The 21138-nt window shown below is 32.4% G+C and overlaps 1 protein-coding gene across 8 annotated transcripts in view; it reads right to left on the bottom strand.

The window, feature by feature from the left end:
• The window catches only part of LOC134696390 (uncharacterized), a 48228-nt gene that overhangs the window by 6900 nt on the left and 20190 nt on the right, over nt 1–21138 (bottom strand). For 6 of the 8 annotated variants that reach the window (XM_063558137.1, XM_063558133.1, XM_063558135.1 and 3 more), the window contains 4 exons: nt 9400–9562; nt 8239–8398; nt 4494–4620; nt 1698–1750 (listed from right to left, as the gene is read on the bottom strand). In XM_063558137.1, the coding sequence (XP_063414207.1) occupies nt 1698–1750; nt 4494–4620; nt 8239–8398; nt 9400–9562 (503 nt within the window). Of the gene's footprint in view, nt 1–1697; nt 1751–4493; nt 4621–8238; nt 8399–9399; nt 9563–12623; nt 12761–14480; nt 14883–21138 lie in introns of those variants that run through there. The other 2 variants (XM_063558129.1, XM_063558132.1) reach the window with 2 other exon arrangements.

The raw sequence follows: 21138 nt of genomic DNA, 5'->3' as shown, positions 1-21138 counted from the left end.
ACTAGTAGCAATGTGTTAACAATTTAACGTGTTTCTTAAACGTGACAAGAGAAAAGAACCATGAAACACGTCAAAGTATTGATACATCCTACATCGGTGTAATACTCTTCAATCAGTCTTGTTAGTTTATGTCCAATGAGTGAGATCATTAACGAATTGATGTGTTTTATATCTAATTTAGAAAAGTAAATGAGACTGTATAGTTCTGATGGGAATTTCAAAATGTGGCAAGTAATTACTTCAATGTTTAACATGTTTAATATGGTTAAAACCTACTAGATAAGTAGCTTCTTGCATTTAGTTAGACCCAGTTCTAGAAAATACAAAGCCTGGTACATATAATTATTTTGGAGAAGACTTCTGTTGGAAGATTCATATTTAAAAAGGGATATTGACCTTTATTTTAATTTTGATTTCAAGATACAAGTCAATGTATTGAAACAAACTTGCAGTGGAGATCACTTCTAATCTCTCATCAAATCTGTCAGAATCTGTCAGGAGAACTATGCTAGGACAGTATGAAGAACTATCATCTTAACACCTTTTAGACAGTTCAAGCTAGAAAAATTGTAACCTAGAACTGACAGTTCTACCCTAGAACAGTTTTAAACAGTTCTACGACTAAAACAATTTTACGGGTAGAATAGTTTTAAGAACTCTTTATCTTGAAGATAAAAAGTCCAAACAATAGAATATATGTTAACAAAATCTCATCGCAGCACTGTTTTAATATTTCTCGTTATGGAAAAACTGCAGCGACGACCTGTTCTACAATCCTGACAGATTTGGTCAGTTCTACGGCTAGAACACTTTTAGACAGTTCTATGGTTAGAACTGGTTTAGTCATACAGTTCTGCTGACAGTTATACGGTTATAACTGATTTGGGCAGATCTGCTGACAGTTCTACGACTAGAACTGATTTGGAAAGTTCTACCTAGAACATTTTAGACCGTTCTACCCCAGAGGAGATCTCACAGTTCAACCTAGAATTGATTCTGACCGTTCTACTGTAGAACTGTTCTAGGTAGAACTGTTCTAGGACAGTTTAGAACAGTTCTATGACAGATTATTCTGACAGTTCTAAAAAGAGGTTAGAAGTTATCTTCTTCACTGTAGTTGTATTTGTGGTAATAACTAGTTTTCTTGTTATAAGTTCAGTGGGGTTGGTGTGACCAAAATAGTCCAACTGTTTTACTTAAATTCTCGAGAAGACACTGAATAATGTTTTGCATTTATACGAAAAAAGGAAAAATCGATGAGATATTCCCTGTTGGTTCCCTTTCGAATGCCGATTGTTTGAAGCTAAACAATTCAAACGAATGGAACATGGCAATGTAAATTTATATACCGACAAATTAAAGACACCATACATTATATCAAACTGCTTATGATTAGTCATAACCTCCTTTTAATGTGACCTTTACAAATTATACAGTACATCAGTGATATACCCGACATGGCACAGGCCCGAAATCAGGTGGGATTGCGCCAGTTCTTATATGTGCACAAAACTTTCTCTTTACATATGTACTCTACATGTCGGAAATTTTGAATAACTTAATGTCCACAATTTGGAAAAACTGAACCCTGTTGTCATGGTTGTGTTCATGTATTGCAGTAGATCTGATAATTTTAACGGTATGCAGTAGATGTGTCATGTCGGATCATTTTAACTGTATTAAAAGTCAAATCTTACCTCCATTCGAAAGTTCTCAAAATCACTTCCAGCAAAAGATTTATCATGCAAACCTAGAAATAAAAAAATCAAATGTTTTGGTTTTTTATCTCACGTACATGCAAAGCCATCATGTTTCAATCTAAACCAAAAGGTCGATTATAAAAAAGTTTCAATAGCAAATAATAAATTTGTACGCTTTTGACATTTTGATCACCTCATTATCCAGAATTTTATGACATAGACAACATAAGCATTATACGTCTAGACTTTTCAGCTTAGGATTTGAATAAAAGTAATAGATATGACGAACTAATTCTTATTTTTCAAACTTATATTTGAATTATATCTCACATCATATTTTTTTTCTCTCTTTTTCAACAAGACAAAGTTTTTTGGTTATAAAATATTTCTTTAATATAATTGTTTCATATCGCAACAGATATACAAATCCGAATTTCAATAAAAATAAAACTGAATTAGCGTTGACGGATGTTTATTTGTATCGTTTCATTCTTTGTTGGTTATTTGTTCATTAAGGGTTGACTACTGTTATAAATGCAGGGGTACATATCTATCTGAAATGTTAATATTAAAAACTTTGATCCTAGGGAAAATATATCTAATTGAAAATGTTACATAAAAGCCTCCGAAATAAGCTGCTAGATTCCTTCTTTATATTGTCAATCATCATACATTTACACTATTTCAGGTTAAGCATACATGTAAATCATTTATTTTAAATCAACTGACAACTTGATTTTATTTAGAGAGCCGTGGTTTAGTGGTTAGTGCTTCGGACTTCTATAATAATATAAACACAAAGGTTCCTGGTTCGATTCCCGTTCCGGGATGACAATTTCAGGAACTGAATTTTCGGCTCTCCCTTGACACCATTTGCGAGTATGGTCTTGAGGAAACGATGATAGTCTGTCGGAAGGGAAACGATAAATGGCTGACCCCGTGTTAAGATAGAACCCCCTTGTATATTTCGAAAAAGAGTAGGTTAATACCGCTACAAGGCAGCACTCGCACCCGCAAAGTGGAAAGGGATTGATATAAGTTGCAAAACTTGTTTCCCAATCCACTTTAAATAAATATGTTTAAAATAAACTAAAAAACCTTGATTTAAGAAAAAGTTTTTATGGAAATCATAGAAATAATCCGAATTCAGGTGCTCAGTATTTTACACATATAGTATTTGTCGGACTGGTTTCACTCTAGAGTCGTTCTTTATACTGTTGATTGGTTAGCCTCTTTAATGTCATACCTAAACAGATGCACTATATTCGATAGAATGTCAATCAGCAAATATGTTTCAGCTAATCAGTCAAAGAGGTACTTCACAATCGCGAAATATTGCATAAAACAGATGTCAAACATCTGAAGTTGAAGACCTTTTTTAATCAACTTCACAACAGTTTACCGAAACTCCACTGACCCAAGTAAGGGGAAGGTTCGGCGCTAGCAAACTATTAGAACACCCTGCTACATTATTTAGGTCCTTGGCCCAAGTCATGAGCCTGTAGTTCAGTGTTAATCGTTTGTTGCTTTGTGTCATACTTGCTTTTCCTTCATTTATTTGTACATAAATTGTTGAAGGCCGTATGGTGACCAATAGTTGTTACCTTCTATGTCATTTGGTCTCTGACGGAGAGTTGTCTCATTGGCAATCATACTAGATCTCCTTGTTTTATATTCGAAATAAGTGTGCTTTGTTTTGGAAATTCCTTGTACAATTTAATATCCATTTAATTCAAACCAGATCTGCGACTGTGTTATTGTCCCTAATAGAACCAGTTCTGCGACTGTGTTATTGTCCCTAGTAGAACCAGTTCTGCGACTGTGTTATTGTCCCTGATAGAACCAGTTTAATCCCTTTAGATAGCATCAGGTATTTATAATGCCGTATTATCGATAGCTTGATAGTCATTTAACAATCTGTAGTGCTCATCTTCTATATACTACTATGGGGAATTCCGCGGATCAATATACGGAGCCAGAATTATATACAACAACGACGAGGCATCGAATTGATTTTTCATCAGCCTGATTTCTGCATTAATGATCTGGAATGTATCTTTCTGGAAACAAATGCTTTAAAAGGCAACCAATTGTGCAATTAACCTCGTTTGTAAGGTACAGATACCTGATTACATTTAATCATTGGCCACGTTGAAGTATTTTAATTCGAAATATATTTCATTTCTGCAATTACGTGTAAATTTATCTAATGGTATTCTTTGAAGAGTACATTTTGTAAATGCGGGTTACAAAATTTAATCTGAATCACATTGGTTTGACTGGTACATGGTACACACCTTGAGCAAACAGGCAAGAGTGAATGTTGACTGGTACATGGTACACACCTTGAGCAGACAGGCAAGAGTGAATGGAAAATGACCTACTTTAAAATGAACGACCACACATTTTGGAAAGTGTTAAAACACAGTTTTCTGAATCAATATCCAATCAAAGACACTAACATCGAAACATTTGAACGGTTAAAAAACCCATTAAAAACGACGAAAACTGCTAAAAACATCATATTTACATTCTATGGCATGAATTTTCTCATTGTTAAAGGCCGCACGATGACCTTTAGTTTTTTTTTAAATCCTCGTCTATTAGTCTTAAATGGAAATGTGTCTCATTGACAACCGTACCACATACTTGAGAGTTAACTCTATATTGTGGCTGGGAAAACCAGACCTACAATGTAACTGATGTTCAATTTTTACTTTTAGAAACTTTCATCACCTGATCAACTAACCTTTTCTAATTAACTAGGAAACTTTCATCACGTGATCAACTTACCGTAATTGACTAGATTTATTTCCTTAACGTCAATGATCAGAATGTTTATGAGAAGGTAAAGTGGGACTCCAAAAATGGCAGTCATGAGAACCCATGCAATACCAAACATATAGCTAAATATCAGCATCTGAAAGATAAAAGTAATGCATCAAATATTACAGCATTTAAAATGAGAACTCATTATCTCGAGTATTACAAGTTTGTTTATTAAAATATTATATGAGTATGCGTTCTTCAAGGTTTTTCTCTCTCATAGATTGATATTCAACATATTGTTTCATTTCAGTCAATTAAGTAACAGTAGGACTGAATGATTATAATGATCGTTATTTTTATTATATATTCTTTATTGCCTCCAGGAGGAGAGTGAACATAATGAACATGATAAACACAATAATTAAACAATTGAACAAAATAAGCAATTAAATTAAATCAGAAAATGTCATGATCAGTTGAAGTGAGTAATTGTCAGTAATTATATTTATCAAAGTTGTACATATATCGATACAGTTTGTTTTGTTTGGTAAGGAACATGTGTTTATGCTATTTATAGAAAGGTCTGTTTGATTGGATATATAAAGTATGCGGGAAAATTTGTATGCACGGGTGGTTTGATAGTAGTTAAAGTCATTCGAGTCATTGCAGTCAAGTGCTCTAGATGCTTTTTTCCAAATAAATAATTATGAAAATTATTTATTTACAGGTTGATAGTCCAAGAAGAGTCGCAAATATTGATGTTGCAGTGCTAGTTAGAGACAGACAATTTTCATTGATATAAAATGAATTACGTGTACTTATTACCTGAATAAAATGCACTTGACTTTTGCAAGTGGCTACTCCCATGTGCGAGTTTTGTATTATATTGATAAATGTTTTATGTTCGGTTGAGGTTACGAATTAGAACATAACGGATATTACAGTTATATTAATCTTGTAGTACAGTCCTAAATTTATGGATATATCGAACGCATATAGCTTGGAATGTCTCTAGTTGGTTGGTTTCTAGTAGAAAATTGTCCGAATTGCAAGAAAGTAAATAATGAAATAGTTCTTCATCCGACATGTTTGATAGGAAGATACTAAAAGTAATTGGATCGATGTTTATAATTTCACACCAAAAGTTCTCATGTGTTTCGTCAAGATAGTCACACGAAGAAATAGTGTGAACTATTGGATCTAAAAACATTTTACCACATCTGTCACATAGAATGTATTGCCTATTGTCATTGTCTTTTACTAAACAGCAGACAGAAATTAAGTAGTGTGCTTGTTTTCTTAGGTAAGGACGCTTCAATGCTATAATCCATGCAGGGTGAGGTGTATAATCTTTTTTGGTCATTTTAAAAGCAACAAAATCATCATCAATGTTAATACGTCTTGTCCAATTAACAATTTCGAAAGCGGCCACATTATCAGCATTACAAAGAGTAAATTTAAACAGACAAAACAAAGCACATATATTTCGTAAACCAAATGTAATATGAACTTTGTCTAAACACTTAAAATATAAGTGAAATTGGTATATTTATCATATTATCTTATAAATTCAAGGTATTAAAATGTATAAAAATTATCTTCGAAAATGAAACTATGAAAGATATTTTATAACTTCAAAGTCGGCACGGAAGCATAACACAGGACTTTCATCACGTGTGCCGATATCTCACTTCCAACTGGTTCAAAATGTGCAATGGATACCAAAACCTTGATAGTTGACAGTCGGTGTAATTAAAATTATAATGTAATATAGAATCGGAATTTTATTGTTATGAAAACTTAACAAGAGTCCGAAAAATTTCAAGCATTTGTATTTTGCTGAGATATCTTGTACTGTAGTTGGATATCCTGCATTTATAAAAAAAAAAATACCTCGTTTTTGTAAGATGCTACTGAATTATAAAAATCTACCCTGTTGCATATACCAGAATAGCTTGGTGTAAATCAAACCCAAACAGACTTAAGATTTCGCTGGAGTAACACACAACAGGTCGTATATGTTTTAATAAGATTTTTATCGTGAGAATGAAGTAACAAGCAGCTGGTCAGTTTTGTTATCCTCTTGCCAATCTCCCGCCAAATGTCAAATCAATGTCATTGTAGTATTGAACAAGCAAAAAAAAAGCTAAATTAACCGTCTAAAGTGTATAAAGGAAACAACTTTGTGATCATTTTGAATAACTAAGAATGTCAGATCAGTCTTTGGGTGTTCCAAGTGCCATTATGATATTTGTTTTGCATTTATCGAGGTTCAACGGGGGTGATTATGTTTAAAATTAATTTTCTCATGTATGTTTCAAGAGAATTGTTTACGAGATTATTTGTGGTAAACAACAATCAATTTTCAGCATCATTTAACTTAAGTGTGATATTTGCATCTAAGTTGGTAGACCACTTTTCGGTGTTGATGAGTCATATTTCTTAATTGAAAATAAGAAAATTAGTTATTACAGCTTAATTATTAATTAAAGATTTTATAAATCTATTATTATCTCGTGATATGGTTTTGGTTTAAAAAATAGAAATTAGTTTTCATTTTCAATTCCAATGTGTATTTTAGTTCAAACAGAGCTGTAACGACCTTCACCCTTCTCTTTACATGCCTTAACATACAAAAGGATTCTCAAAATGAAACACTCCAGTTGTTAGTACGGACGACAATACCTTATACGGTATGTAGTCAGACTGTCATGACTGTTATGATCTGTTATGCTACATGTTACTTATAAAATCGTTTAGATGAAGACGAAGGCTCATTGACATTGTTAATTTTGTTAGAGGTTTTCTGTTTTTCTAAATTCCGATACTTTGATAGAAATAAATCCATCGTGACAGCGGAGTTATTTATGTTTTTCCATATTTAGACACCTAATAGGCAATTATCAACAAGATGACATATTTGTAAGTTTGGCGCTGATCAAGCCAGACGTCAATTAATTTTTTGTGTCCTTTACTTGTCGATGTGAATCCATTTTCAGATAACAGACATTGATTATATGTCAAACCTAATTTTCTTTCTCACTATCCACAAGCTTCCTAAGTACGCGTTTTGTTCCTCTCTCGACAACCAGTAGAAATATTAAATACGTATAAGCTTGGAAGATTGATCGTGAATCGTTAATGATTCTTAACTTTACTGGATAGCCTTTCGTATGAAATATACGCTAAGTTCAACATAATCTGAACGTGTTAGTATATTGAGTTATATTGTACCTATTTTGAATAATATTATATTTGAAATTGAATGTCTGTCTCATGTTGAGAATCCTTCTATAATTGAAGGCATGTCAAGACATCTATAAAGGTCAATGCAGCTCTGTTTAAAACAAAAACTCATTAGAATTGGAAAGGAAATTAATGTCTTACGAATATAGATGACTTAATTCCATTTTTCATCTAAGCTATATCACGAGAGAAATAACTTCTCAGTTGTAAGTTCATGAAGTTTATTTCAATGTAAATTCAAAACCAGGTATTTTCAAGTGATATGTAAATACTCATACATGTACAAGCTTAAGCTGAAAAAATCGTGCGGGCCATGCATTCTGTATCATGGTTATTGAAATTTCCAAAGATTTCACAATTTTGACACTGAGGGAGTCATAAACAAATCACAAAAATGTTCATGAAATTGAGAATGGAAATGGAGAATATGTCAAAGAGACGACAGTCCTACCAAAGAGCAGAAAACAGCCGAAGGACATCAATGAGTGATTCCCTCTACAGTTATTTGTCATAATAAACCTACCGTGATATTCAGTCCTTGAGCACAGAGATTTCTTTTTGTAGTATGGAAAATGTGACGACTAGTTGGATCTGTAGAAATGTGACCAATACACAGCAGCAATGTCCCGAATACAAACATTCCGGCTACTACACCGGCTACTGTATATTCTAAAAACCATAGGCTGAAATAAAATTACACTTTGTATGGCAGAGGCGGATTTAGGGGTGATATTGTAACAATCCCCTACACACAATTAACAAACACTAAAGCGAGGCTAAAATCCTCAGCAGTTTTATATGATTTAGTTAAACCAATTTACTACTGTAACAGATTAACTTGGGAGAGATTGATCAACACTTAATTGACATATATTACATCCTTAAAATCTCATCACATCAAATTTTAAAACAATAACTTCTTTTCAAGACGAATTTATATTGTTAAATCATTTTTAATACGTTTTTTTAATTCATTCAAGCATAAAATATTCTCATCTTTCGCGCACTTATTAATTTTGATATTTTTTTTTAGCATAACAAAAATCTACCACTGGCTTAAAAATATTATGTATTGAATTTGATGGCGCGTATGTTTGTTATGCCTCAGAACTATATACTTGTTTTGCTTCCAAGCGTTTCAAGGGGAAAACAACAACAATTCATGTGTTATCAAAGTTATAAAACTGTTAACACTACATATAATGCATGTTTACATAAAATTTTGTAATGTTATATAAAGTATACTAAAAACAAAAAAATATAGTTAAAAGTTGATTCTAACTAAATGGACTTTTTTTATCATAGTAGTTTTGTTCCTGCTGCCAGTCGGTAGTTCTCGGTGAGTCCTCATGCGTTTGAAACCATCAATCATAATATAGCTAAGATAGCTGACAAACAGTTGTCCTTCTAAATGTAGTACGAGTTGATTCCATAAAGATGACAGTTTATTTTACACAATAAAAAAGAAAATATGTCTTTTCTAAAGCATGGCATGTTTGCGAGCCTAAAGTAGTACATGTTTGTGAACCTAAAGAGCAGTATGTTTGCGAGCCTAAAGTATAGTGCACGTTTGTAAACCTAAAGAGCAGCATATTTGCGAGCCTAAAGTAGTGCATGTTTGTGAACCTAAAGTGCAGTATATTTGCGATCCTTGCACACAGCATGTGAATATATATATACTTACAATTGTTCGGAGTCGACTAGATCACGTGTTTTCTGTATTCCAATCAACAGTCCTCCAGTAAGACCCCCAAGTCCCACCAGGAGGATGATCCACGCTATCAGGGAGGCACATGGAACCTGAGACAGGCAGTGTAACATTCGGTTACCAAAACTTTCATTCCGAGCTGAAATAGTAAGAAAAATACTCGTTAACTATATGCTTGTATCTGTTCCACTAATATGTATAGGATCGGAACGTAGAAGCGTATGGATACGATAAAGTAGTTTTGCAGGCAAAAGAGACATGTTTATAATTCGGCCAAATTTTATAGTTGAACACAATATAAAAGCCGATGAAGGTTTTCAAAACATGAGTTTTACACATTAATGTTTTGCTTTGATCGTTAAAATTGATCGTTAAAAATTGATCGTTAAAAATTGTCCTTCGATAAATTCATGATGTATAAAATCTATCTAAATGAAATGATAATGTCACCAATTGGATGTGTCCAAGTTTCAAAGTACGGCATTTTGTTCAACAAAAACATAAATACCAGTACATGTATGATGAGTGCACAGATTTTAAATATGGTTACATTTCCCTGAGGTGTCAATCAATATTTCAACTCGTTGGATCATTCATGTCAGAACATAGACATTTTATTGACTGCATTTGTTTAAATTATTTATTTATAATTCTTAATGTTATACTAAAGTCCAAAATACATTTCCGTCATAGTATACATCAACTAATAATAGGTCATCATTATTATTCTTGACCACCTGATAGTATTAAATGTAAAACTCGTCGTTACAAGATGCATGACATTCCAAAGTTGCATTTTAAACAGTACAATAACATAAATAACTTAATAGTATACAACTTTCTAAAGTAGAAGTAAGCAATTGCATTTTATACAACTTTTTAAAAAGATTACAGGATTCATACTTTCCATTGTCATGAATAGAATATTATTTTATCTCTGTTAAATCGTGTACATAAAACCTAGCAGCAAAATTATACGAGGAAATAGGGAGTGCATGCAGTTTTGAACATGCTTGGCAGATGATCATGATGATAGACCTCCAAAAAACAGTTCAATAAATTAATATACAACAACTTTTTGGCATTGGCTTACAAAACGACTTCATAATAATTCTATTGGATACACAAAAAAGAAAAAAACCTTTAAGTGATGATAAACGAAACGGCAATCCAACGACTTTTAAAAAGCCAATACATCAATTAAATTGGTGCCCCTTAAAATGACAATTCAAAAACATTTAAAAACAACCAAAATAAATAAAGGTGCCCTGTAATGTGTTTACTAGCCAGTAAACTGTGTGTTCCGGCTTTTTCCTTTTTCATGTTGTAACGTGTTGTCTGGTTTTATTTTTTCCTATATATATCTATGGTCTTTATCCCCCCTTATTTTTTCTGTCAATTTTCGCCAATATAAACGCGTGTCTATACAAGTGCCTATACAATATGTCAATTTCATTGAAAGCATATATCTATTTTGTTAGTGATGGTTATCATTGTAAAAATGTCTGCCTATATTTTGGTTACGTAACATTGTGTCAAAGACACAATATCATAAAGCTTAAGAATTACAAGAAATATGTTCCAAACGTTGCATACAACTATAAAATCATTCATCTTGTATAACCCTTTCAACAAAGGCTAATATAAAGTCAATTCAGTAAAAACAATTATATGCAATGTAACTTTATTTAATATCTTTAAAACGTAAGAAATTGAAATAACAGATGCAGGAAATTGAATATGAATTAAGATTTCGAGATTTGATAAAGTCAACAACGATAACGGACTTATGATTTTAGGACGCCAGACAAGCGTTTCGTTTACCAAAGATGCAGAGCAGTGGAACTCAAACCAAACAAAAATAAACCAAATCAATAACAAAGTCAAGGAACAAATAAAACAAAGCAAAAATACTAAATGGTTCCACTGAATCATGTGTATTGTCTACGTTTGCTGTTATCAGCATAAAATCATAGTCATGATAGTTAAATGCTGTAATGACTTTAAATTTGTAAAAGTACATGTAGTTTAATGCTGTAATGACTTTAAATTTGTAAAAGTACATGCAAGTCCATTTATCTATAAAAATATCGAAATTTTTCTTTAAATGCTATTTCTTGTTTTTAAAGATGAGCTTATGTCTAAATTTCATATTCTAATATAGCATAAAAAATATGTTTGACACATGTGCACGAACTTATTGTGTACATAAACGTTATTTCCATCCTTTAAAATGTACACATTTAAGCAGCTAGCATAAACTTTTATTATATATTTTTATAAAACAACACATATTTACCCTGCTCGTAGTTTTTAAATTTATCAAATATGAAATGTAATGCACAGATCGACTCCTCGGGGAGGAAACGGGAAACGCCAAACATTTTTACGGTATTTTCGTACGCTTCGACCTATAAAATATTGTATTTGTCCTATTAGAATCGAAATAATTCCTTCGTGTCATGCTCTATGCTCATTTTAACATGGTAAGGCATTATATTTGACCACATTTTACACCTTACTAACGCTCAGTGTAAAATATCGACAAATATAATGCCTACCAATAATAAAATGAGCATAGAGCATGACACGAAGGAATTATTTCTTAAACAATCCATGAAGTTTTACAAATGTATAATGTCAAAACTAAATGTTAATATCCTTGGCTAAACTATCTGTAAAAGTTAAAGGCAAAAAAGGAAGTGAGTCTATCAGTAGAATATACTTATAAATGAAAGAAATACACATTTTCAAAACTCTGTCGCAGACATTATCATTTCATCATGATTATTTTAACACAAATAAAACTTCTGCAAAATCTTCAAAAATATCTATGAAAGGTTGACAAATAATATTGATTTGTAACAAACTTTAACCCAATACGGCACAAAAAATAGATACAAAGTGGGGATCATTTTTTTTTATTTTTTTTATTATAAAACAAAATCTGAGTACTGTCTTTTAGTATATTAAGACGTTTCTGTCCATAGTTCATACAATTCCGTACCTGTTTGACAAAGTTTTTGATGTATAAAAAAACTTTCAAACAAACTGATCTTTTAAATATTCAAGACGACGAGATCTAAGATTTATTGACAATGCTATCGAGACTGGTTTCATTTGGTTGTAAACTCTTTTTTTTTTATTTTTTCTACAACATTTCGACATCATTACAACGGCATTGTCAGTGGTTCTCTTACCTTGGAGACGTAATGCGCGCGAGTGTATATTGGTCCTCCTTTGGGTCATATTACACTGACAACGAGATATCAAAACCATATTATTGGAACCATACGAATTATTATTTAAAGGATCCTCCATCTTCAACAAGGACGTTTAAACTTCAATGTTTGAACGCTATTGAACATGTTCCTTGTTTTGCCGAATCTGTGGAAGGTGTGAATTCATATTGACGGTATTTATTGTCGCCAATTATCACTCGTTTAACCTTTGTTTAAATGCATCAATACATGTGTCTTACTTCTATCTATGAGGTCTATTCAGTATTGATAATATAAATTTTTCAATTTATTTTTCAAAATATATTTTTAATATTCTTTTACATAAATGATAAAATATAAAAATAAAGTGTCACCTTTCACATGTTTCGGTACCTGCTGAGAATACGATTTTCTCACGATCAATGTGTACAGTAATTATATAGTCATTACATATTAAATGTCCAACATGTGATTGTTAGAGTACAGCGTGAAAGTCAATGTAATAGTAATGGTACTTATATTAGTAATCTCAATTTTATGAAGTCATGGGTAAGGCTAAGAAAATACATGTGTATGCTTCGTTCCTGTCTCCTAGGTGAAAATTGTATTTTACATAGACTATTAAGAGGAACGTTAGGACTTTGACAGCGCATTTAGAACCTAACATGCCTAGTTCCTGGTGCTTAACTAAATGTCCGGCCATGGAATGTTTTAGGTTATACATGTATATGAAAATAAATGACATAATAGAGGCAGAAAACACAACTTTTGAAGCACAACTATATTTTTGTTGCTCTAACATGACAGTGACATTCGCTTTTCGTGTTAAAGCACGGATACTGGTCTCATTCGAGGCCCAACCAAACTGACGAAGATCGTGGGCAACACGGGCCCAATAGATGCAGTGTGAAGGCCCACTGGCGTGTGGATATACCCTAGCACTCATCGACCTTGTCCAAGCTATTGGTAAATAGTCGGTCAAATTGGGGTTAATAGCCGAGAAAGGCAATCCATCTACAAGACTAACTATCTCGTCTCATAAAAAAACTCTAGTTACGGAAACCTGTTATTTAAACCTATAAACTTTGAAATACGAAAAAACCGTTTGGTGCTAAATAGCCATTAAATAAAGCCAAATTCAGATAAGGTCAACTTTCCCTGAAAAATGCCAATACCATATCAAAATCTACAGTAACAATACTCTTAAAAATGGTCTTGCGATATGTTAATTAAGCGTAGGTTATCGTTTTTATTTATGTAACCATTATTTTGTTTTAAATTTGACAAAAATCCAAATATTTATATCTCGGTTACGTGCATGGTATATTATCAATTTAAATCAAAATATCAAAGAGTGCAACGGACTTGATTAAAATCATCAATTATTATCTTCTGATTGAATAACTCCAGAGCTGAATATTTAACGATGAAGTAGATTACCACAAGTTGTGATTGTAAATTACACATTACATAGTGTATATTACTATTTAGCACAATACACAGCTGGAAATGGCTGTTAGAATTGATGGAGGGGCACCCTTGATAATTTTTCTCACTTCCTCTCGCTGTCTGTAAATACAATGAAGCTTCGTCCAAATACTTTTCCTACTGTTTAATCTTTATCGGTGTGTTACATGTATGTTGTATTGTACATGCTTGACATGTTACTATTTTTTTTTTCAAATAACAAGATTAATAAAATAGTATAGACGCGATGAGTGCCATAGTCTCTTTACCAAACAAATGTCAAAAAAGGATATTACAATGAAAATCAAAAACATATTTACCAAAATTTCCAAAGAACGAATGAGATTTATCGACATTTTTTCGACTTACTTGACCCAGGGTCAGTTTTCTCTTGAGTTTTTTCAACATCTTTTTCGGTTATTGGTTCTTCCGTTTTAATTTCCTCTATCTGGGTTGTTTGTTCATGATTATTTTCCTCAGTCTTAACATTAATATCATTAGGTTCGTCCATTTTAACTTCAGTGTTCACATTTTCCTGCCCATTTTCCTCCATGTTTATATTTTCTTGTGGGTTCTCCATTATGAGTAACACTTTCTTACAAAACACTTTATTCTAATTAGTTAACATCTTCAATACACTAATAATAGTGGTGAAAAAAACTTTGTGTAGTCCTCACTAATGATCCTACTGTTATAGATAGACCCTCCAGGGAATCTAAACTTGTTCCGAGTGGACGTATATAAATATACAAATGTTGTGCATTGAAAATGTACAGTAAAACCTAGATTGTGTCTGAGGCTGCAGACGATAAGGAAGTACTTCATCTGCTAGAGATATCAAGATGGAGGGAAGTGACAGTTTTATGATGGGAACATCGCCTAAGAAAACTTTTTAGAAGTTATAAGTAGTTTTTAGATGTTTTAAAGTATATTAAGTTGTAAGGTTAAAATGATACCGGGTACTATCAAAATATTAACCTTAAAGTATCATACTTTTTAAAAATTTTACCAGGAACATTTCTTTTGCTAATTCTCTGAACTAAACATGCGAAACGTCTGATCATGCTATGGAAACGAGTTACTAAAGGCCCGTTATGACTATCAAAGTTTTCTCATACGAATTTTCTTAGTCAAAGTATATGATGGATCTTTTTTATAACATGACAACCGTCGAAAAAAACTTTCATGGACTTCGACAAGTTTGAATTTCATCCCATTTGTCTTAATCCTTGCATGGCCTGCATGGGACTGGAATAAATCAATCACACTTGCAAGTTTGCCTAGATCAAAGTTTTGCTAAATACATCATTGGGACATTACTATAATTTGTAAACTCAAGTTGTAATATTTTTTTAAAGACTTTGGACAAACCCTGTTTAACTTAAAATATAAAAACTGATATTAGCGGTGCTGCAGATGGGCTTAATTTTACTGTTAAAACTGTAAAATTAGTAATATATTATAACAGTGTTGCTGCTTTCGGGCGATTTTAGTCGTTTTCTGTTGATGTTTTATCAGTGTTAGTACTTCAAAAATGTATTTTGGGGGCTTCAATCTATTAAGCTTATTCTTGCTTTAAAATAATAAAAGTTATTTGAAAAATTCGTCCCATGCGTACTGACATCAGCACCATTCAGTCGTTTAATTCATAATCATATAATTTTTCTATAAAATCAAAAGTAAAAACTGTAAATGCGGTATACAAAAGTGTGCTTCGTAACACAATAGTTTGAATGTTAAATATTTCAAGTTTTTATAGTAATGGTTAGTACAAAGCGATACAAATTATGATATTACTGACTGATGTTAAATCTACGGGTATTTCTGTTTTTACTGTATCCCTGTATCTAATGCTGACATCCTCATACCTTACTGTTTAATGTTTGTTTATGATAACGAATCAGAGAGTTCTCTGAAATATTATTTTAGTCTTTGACCGTTTCCTACATGTTTTTGTTTCAGATAAATTCCAAAGATAAAGGAATTATAGATATCACCTTAAATATAAAATGCTGGTGTAAGTCTTTGGATTGAAATAAAGCATTGTTATGACGAAAAGAATCCCCTTCTAAAAGCCGAGAGATTCCGAAGGATACAGCTGTCGTCAAGTGTCACTATTTTATTGTGAAAATGAAATATACAGTACTACTAGTACCCCTGTATGTGACCCCATCGATGAATGCTGTGATAGTGATTACAATTCGCCATGCACACGTGCTTTTATGATAAAATGGTAAACAGTAGGTTAGAAATTTATTTTAATCTAAATATCTGAAAGCTATGATTAACGATATATTTTTAGATAAATATCGTTTGGTTTAATCTGTTTGTATTGCATAAAGTTATTATTTTAATTGTTTTCGTAGCATCCATGCATCTTGTTGCGAAGGCTCAAGTGAAGGAAATTTCCGGTGAGCAATTGATACCAGTACAAAAAATATGGAATCTATTATCAAAAACATAAAGAACTGGCAATCCGTATTCTTTATTTCCTTCTTTCTTTTTCATGTCTTTCAGTAAATGTTCTTCCAAATTTTAAGTACTATTCCTATATTCATTGTTTCTGTCCAAAAGACATTCTTACCATAACAAATTGTCAATTATCATATTATTTTAATCTGTTTGTATCAGTTCTACTGTAAACGACATATTCAGTTACTAGTATATACATTTAATTTAACTCAAATGAATGTCCATGTGTTTAGTCTATCAAAACTGTCCAATTTCAGTTCAAATCAATAAACTTATTCTAATGTTATTCGGAACAACACGGATCTTAAGGGATCAACTATGAAATCCTTTCAGTCAGGTTTGGAATGAAGCCCTTACATTTATTAGAGGTTGAACTCGAGCCTTTTCCTTATAATAATCAGGGTTTGAGGGGAGCCCATGCCTTTAATAGATCAGGATTGGACTTGAGCCAATACTTTTCATTATGGTTTGATTGGAGCTCATACCTTTATTCCGGGTTAGACTGGACCTTTATATTTAATAAGTGTAGGGTTCGAGGGGAGCCAATACCTTAGATCAAGGTTTGACTAGAGCCATTTTAGTAAGAGGTCTGTAGATACAGGGCTACCTATGTAAAAACTACTCATACACTTTGACTACTCTATACTATTTACGGGGGAGGGGGATACCTTTTTGTTTTAACCTGTTATGGCCCTTTCCAAGGTGTTGTTAACTGTTATGATATCTGAGATAAATTTAAGCTGTTAACTGTTTTCAACTCACTTTGTTAACTGTAAATTATCGGCATTTTTGCATTTTTTGTTAACTGTTTTTGCCATAATCGAGGTGTTGTTAATATGTTAACAGACCGCCTTTTGTCCCCCCTCATTCATTGATATGTTTGGCATCCCATGTATGCTTGGGCTCTATAGTGCCAAATGATTAAAAGGGGACAACTTTGCTACCATTATATAATTTGATAGGTTTCATTGTGCCCCTCATAGTTTATAATTTGATGACCACCATTGTGCTGGAGCAGGTATCCAATTATCCTGTTAACTGTCATTTTAGTGAGACATTTAGGGTGTGAAGTCTTGTTAATTCGGCAAAACATATATTCTTAATTCGATTTATTTTTAGACAGACAATAAAGTGGTGTTAATAGATCTGCCTACATCGACTTAACACAGAGAAATGATCACAAGGCAATAAATACTTCTAATATCTGGTAAGTTGTATATCATCAAGGTGTCTGCATCTGGGATGTAAACTGTAAAATATTTACTCCTTAGGTGCACTGTTTATAATATAAGTTTCCTATCGTTCAAACTATATTACGCACGTAGTAAGGTGAATACAATACACATTAGAAATATAATCTGAACTTTACCCATTATACAGATGTTTTCCAGGCTGATCAGAAAGGAATTTACAAGTTATAATCTTATGGGTATATAATTACGTTACTATAATATTTGTTTTTTTTACAGGTTTTCAATATAATAAGTTGATCAGAAAGGAATTTACAAGATATAATCTTATGGGTATATAATTACGTTACTATAATATTTGTTTTTTTTACAGGTTTTCAATATAATAAGTTGATCAGAAAGGAATTTACCAATTAATGATTTATTATTATGATCTAATAGGTATACATTAATATTACTTTCATATTATATTTTTTATTTTTAAATTTTTTTTGTATTTGGTTTTCAAAATAATAAGAAGTCTGAAATATACTATGAGAATAAGGCAGAAGGTTGTTTATATCTCTTTTGTGTTTATCGTGAATATTTTGTAGCTATTTCCTAAATTAATAGATTACAACACATATCTTATAACTATGATTACAGTTATCCGGATAGCCTACCTATGCTGTATACCAGATGTTATGAAATGAAGTATGTAAAACATATTATTTTCTGTAAAAAATATTTCTTGGAATACAGCAGCAAAATCGTTGGCCACTTTCCCTGTTGTTAGTGTTATCATATATACCAGATGTAATAGAATGTTTTAATATGACAAAATCGTTCCATTTCATACATTTATTCTTTCAATTATATTTACGAAATACCAAGCAAAGGAAAATGATCCATAATGATACTTTTAGAAAGGAATAATTGTTTACTATACATATTATTTGATAGCTGTAATTATTTTAATTATCAGTTCCAATTTGATGACTTGTTTCTTTTTTCTTTTATCTAAGTTCATGAAGCATTCAAGTTGTTATATTTATCCTAGCAACGAGGCTGCTTATAATATTCATTTTAATCCAGAACTAAACAGATCCCACTCAATCAATACACATCCAGCTAGAAAAAATACAACCAGTCATTGCGTTTGATTTCCTCCGTTCAAAGAAGCATACCAAATCGAGATTTGATATTGTTGTGCATCTGCGCCGATGCCTTATCCTTTTCACTCGGTTGCAGAGCGTAAGAATTTTTCTCCACTCAAAGAAGATTATATATAGTAAGTATTGATCCTTTATGATGAGGATAAAAACATGCAGGCCTCACCTGCTGAAACTGTTAGAAACTAATAAAACTCTCTAATAAAGCTTCAAGTAGTGTTTTTTAGAACGAAAATCGATTTCCTCAAGTATAACATTAAACGGTTGTATTATACATTTAAAACATGATAGTTTTTAAAAAGAAAAGAAAATGAAAAGAAGATAACAAATTCATAGTTTTTTGTAGGTATAACATTTAGCAACATACAATGCATTTTATGGTAGTCAATTTTTCAATCATTCTACACGGGAAACGTATTTAGATCATTTTATTTATTAAATTCATATTACTATCAAGTTTTTTGCTTTGAATCCAGTTAATGCGAAATTAGTATGGCATTCATTATCACTGAACTAGTATATATTTGTTTAGGGGCCAGCTGAAGGACGCCTCCGGGTGTGGGAATTTCTCGCTACATTGAAGACCTGTTGATGACCTTCTGCTGTTGTTTTTTTATTTGGTCGGGTTGTTGTCTCTTTGACACATTCCCCATTTCCATTCTCAATTTTATTTGAAAGCATGGAAATCAACTACTGGCTCATAACGTAAACATTGTATTGATGCTACATATATATACATCACATTACCATCCACTTGGGTCATCTCACTAGAGGAGAGCTATTAATCACACTTAAGGTAAATACCTGGACATTCATTAAGCGTAAAGACCTAATTAGATCTTGTTATAATGTTAGGTTTGACCTGGCAGTTGTCAAACCTACAAATTATCCTTATAGTGTTGAATATCAAGATCGATTTTCTTCACATGTCCAATATTCGAATACAACACATGACTGTTCTCAATTTTTTGTCTATAGATCCACAGCATGTGGTTACTTTCTTAAATTTATATTTGAGCAATTGGAAACCTCCATGTTATTCTCGTAGAACATTATTTTATTTTTTAAAGTTATTTTTAAACGTTTACCTCCACTGAGGCAACCCAATTGGGTGGGGTATAAGAAAATTTCAACTAAACAGGATATGCTAGTTAGTAGCAATGGCGGTGGGGCAGAGACTATGACAGCTCAACATAGTGGGGTTTGGGGCAATGACAACACAACAGAGTGGGGTAGGAGAATTTCAACTTATTAGGGTGTGGAAGGAAATGCCAACTTAACTGCTTAAAGTAGTAGCAATGGCAATTCGACAGGATGGGATAGAGTCGTAGGCAACTCAACCGGGTGGGTTATAAGGTCAATGGCAACTCAATAGGGTGGGTTATAGGGGCAATGGCAACTCAATAGGGTGGAGTCGATGCAATTGAAACTATACAGGGTAGGGTTGGGGCAATGCCAATTCGACACAATGGGGTAGGGTAAAAGGAGCCCAACAGAATAGGGTATATATATGGGAATGGAAACGCAATAAAGTGGGGCACGAACACAAGCAACTCAGTAGGGCCTACAAACGGAAATGAAAACTCAACAGGGTGAGGAATGGACAATTGCAACTCAACACAGTGGCTACTGGTCGATAGTACTTCTATATGACTTAGAACAATGACGACTCATCCGTTCTAAATTGCCGAGCAGTACGATGACTGTATCTTTCTAAAGTCAACATAATCAAACTTCCAGTACTAGCTTGCTATTGTCTTGCCTCTTTTGATAATACATACAAAAAATACCGTTCCAGATATATATATATATACCAAAGTATTGGATTGTATAATAGACAACAAGCATTAACCACTTACATCAGACTCCTACCAGAGAAAACACATTCAAACAAAAAACAGATTAACAAAGGACTTGGTACAGGTATATATAAAATAAAATGTGGCGCCAGCCTACCAAGTCTTTGACCAACGAGCTATACATGATTTGACAGTAAAACAATTAATAAAAATCTGCACGCTATGTTCTTAACTCGCTTTGCATGAATATTTGACAATAACAAAAATTTGGAAAACAAAAAAAGCATTCAAATCTTATAAATTTTATATTACAAAATGTATCTACTTGGTTATATATTTTTAATTCAATACTTGTTCTCTAAATTATGATAGATTAATTAATTATAAACACTTAGATACATGTAGGTTAACTTAA

Source organism: Mytilus trossulus, chromosome 14 (assembly GCF_036588685.1).
Source record: "Mytilus trossulus isolate FHL-02 chromosome 14, PNRI_Mtr1.1.1.hap1, whole genome shotgun sequence".
Classification (NCBI taxonomy): domain Eukaryota; kingdom Metazoa; phylum Mollusca; class Bivalvia; order Mytilida; family Mytilidae; genus Mytilus; species Mytilus trossulus.
Note: the sequence above shows the minus strand (reverse complement) of the source record. Positions and strands in the feature narration are given on the sequence as shown.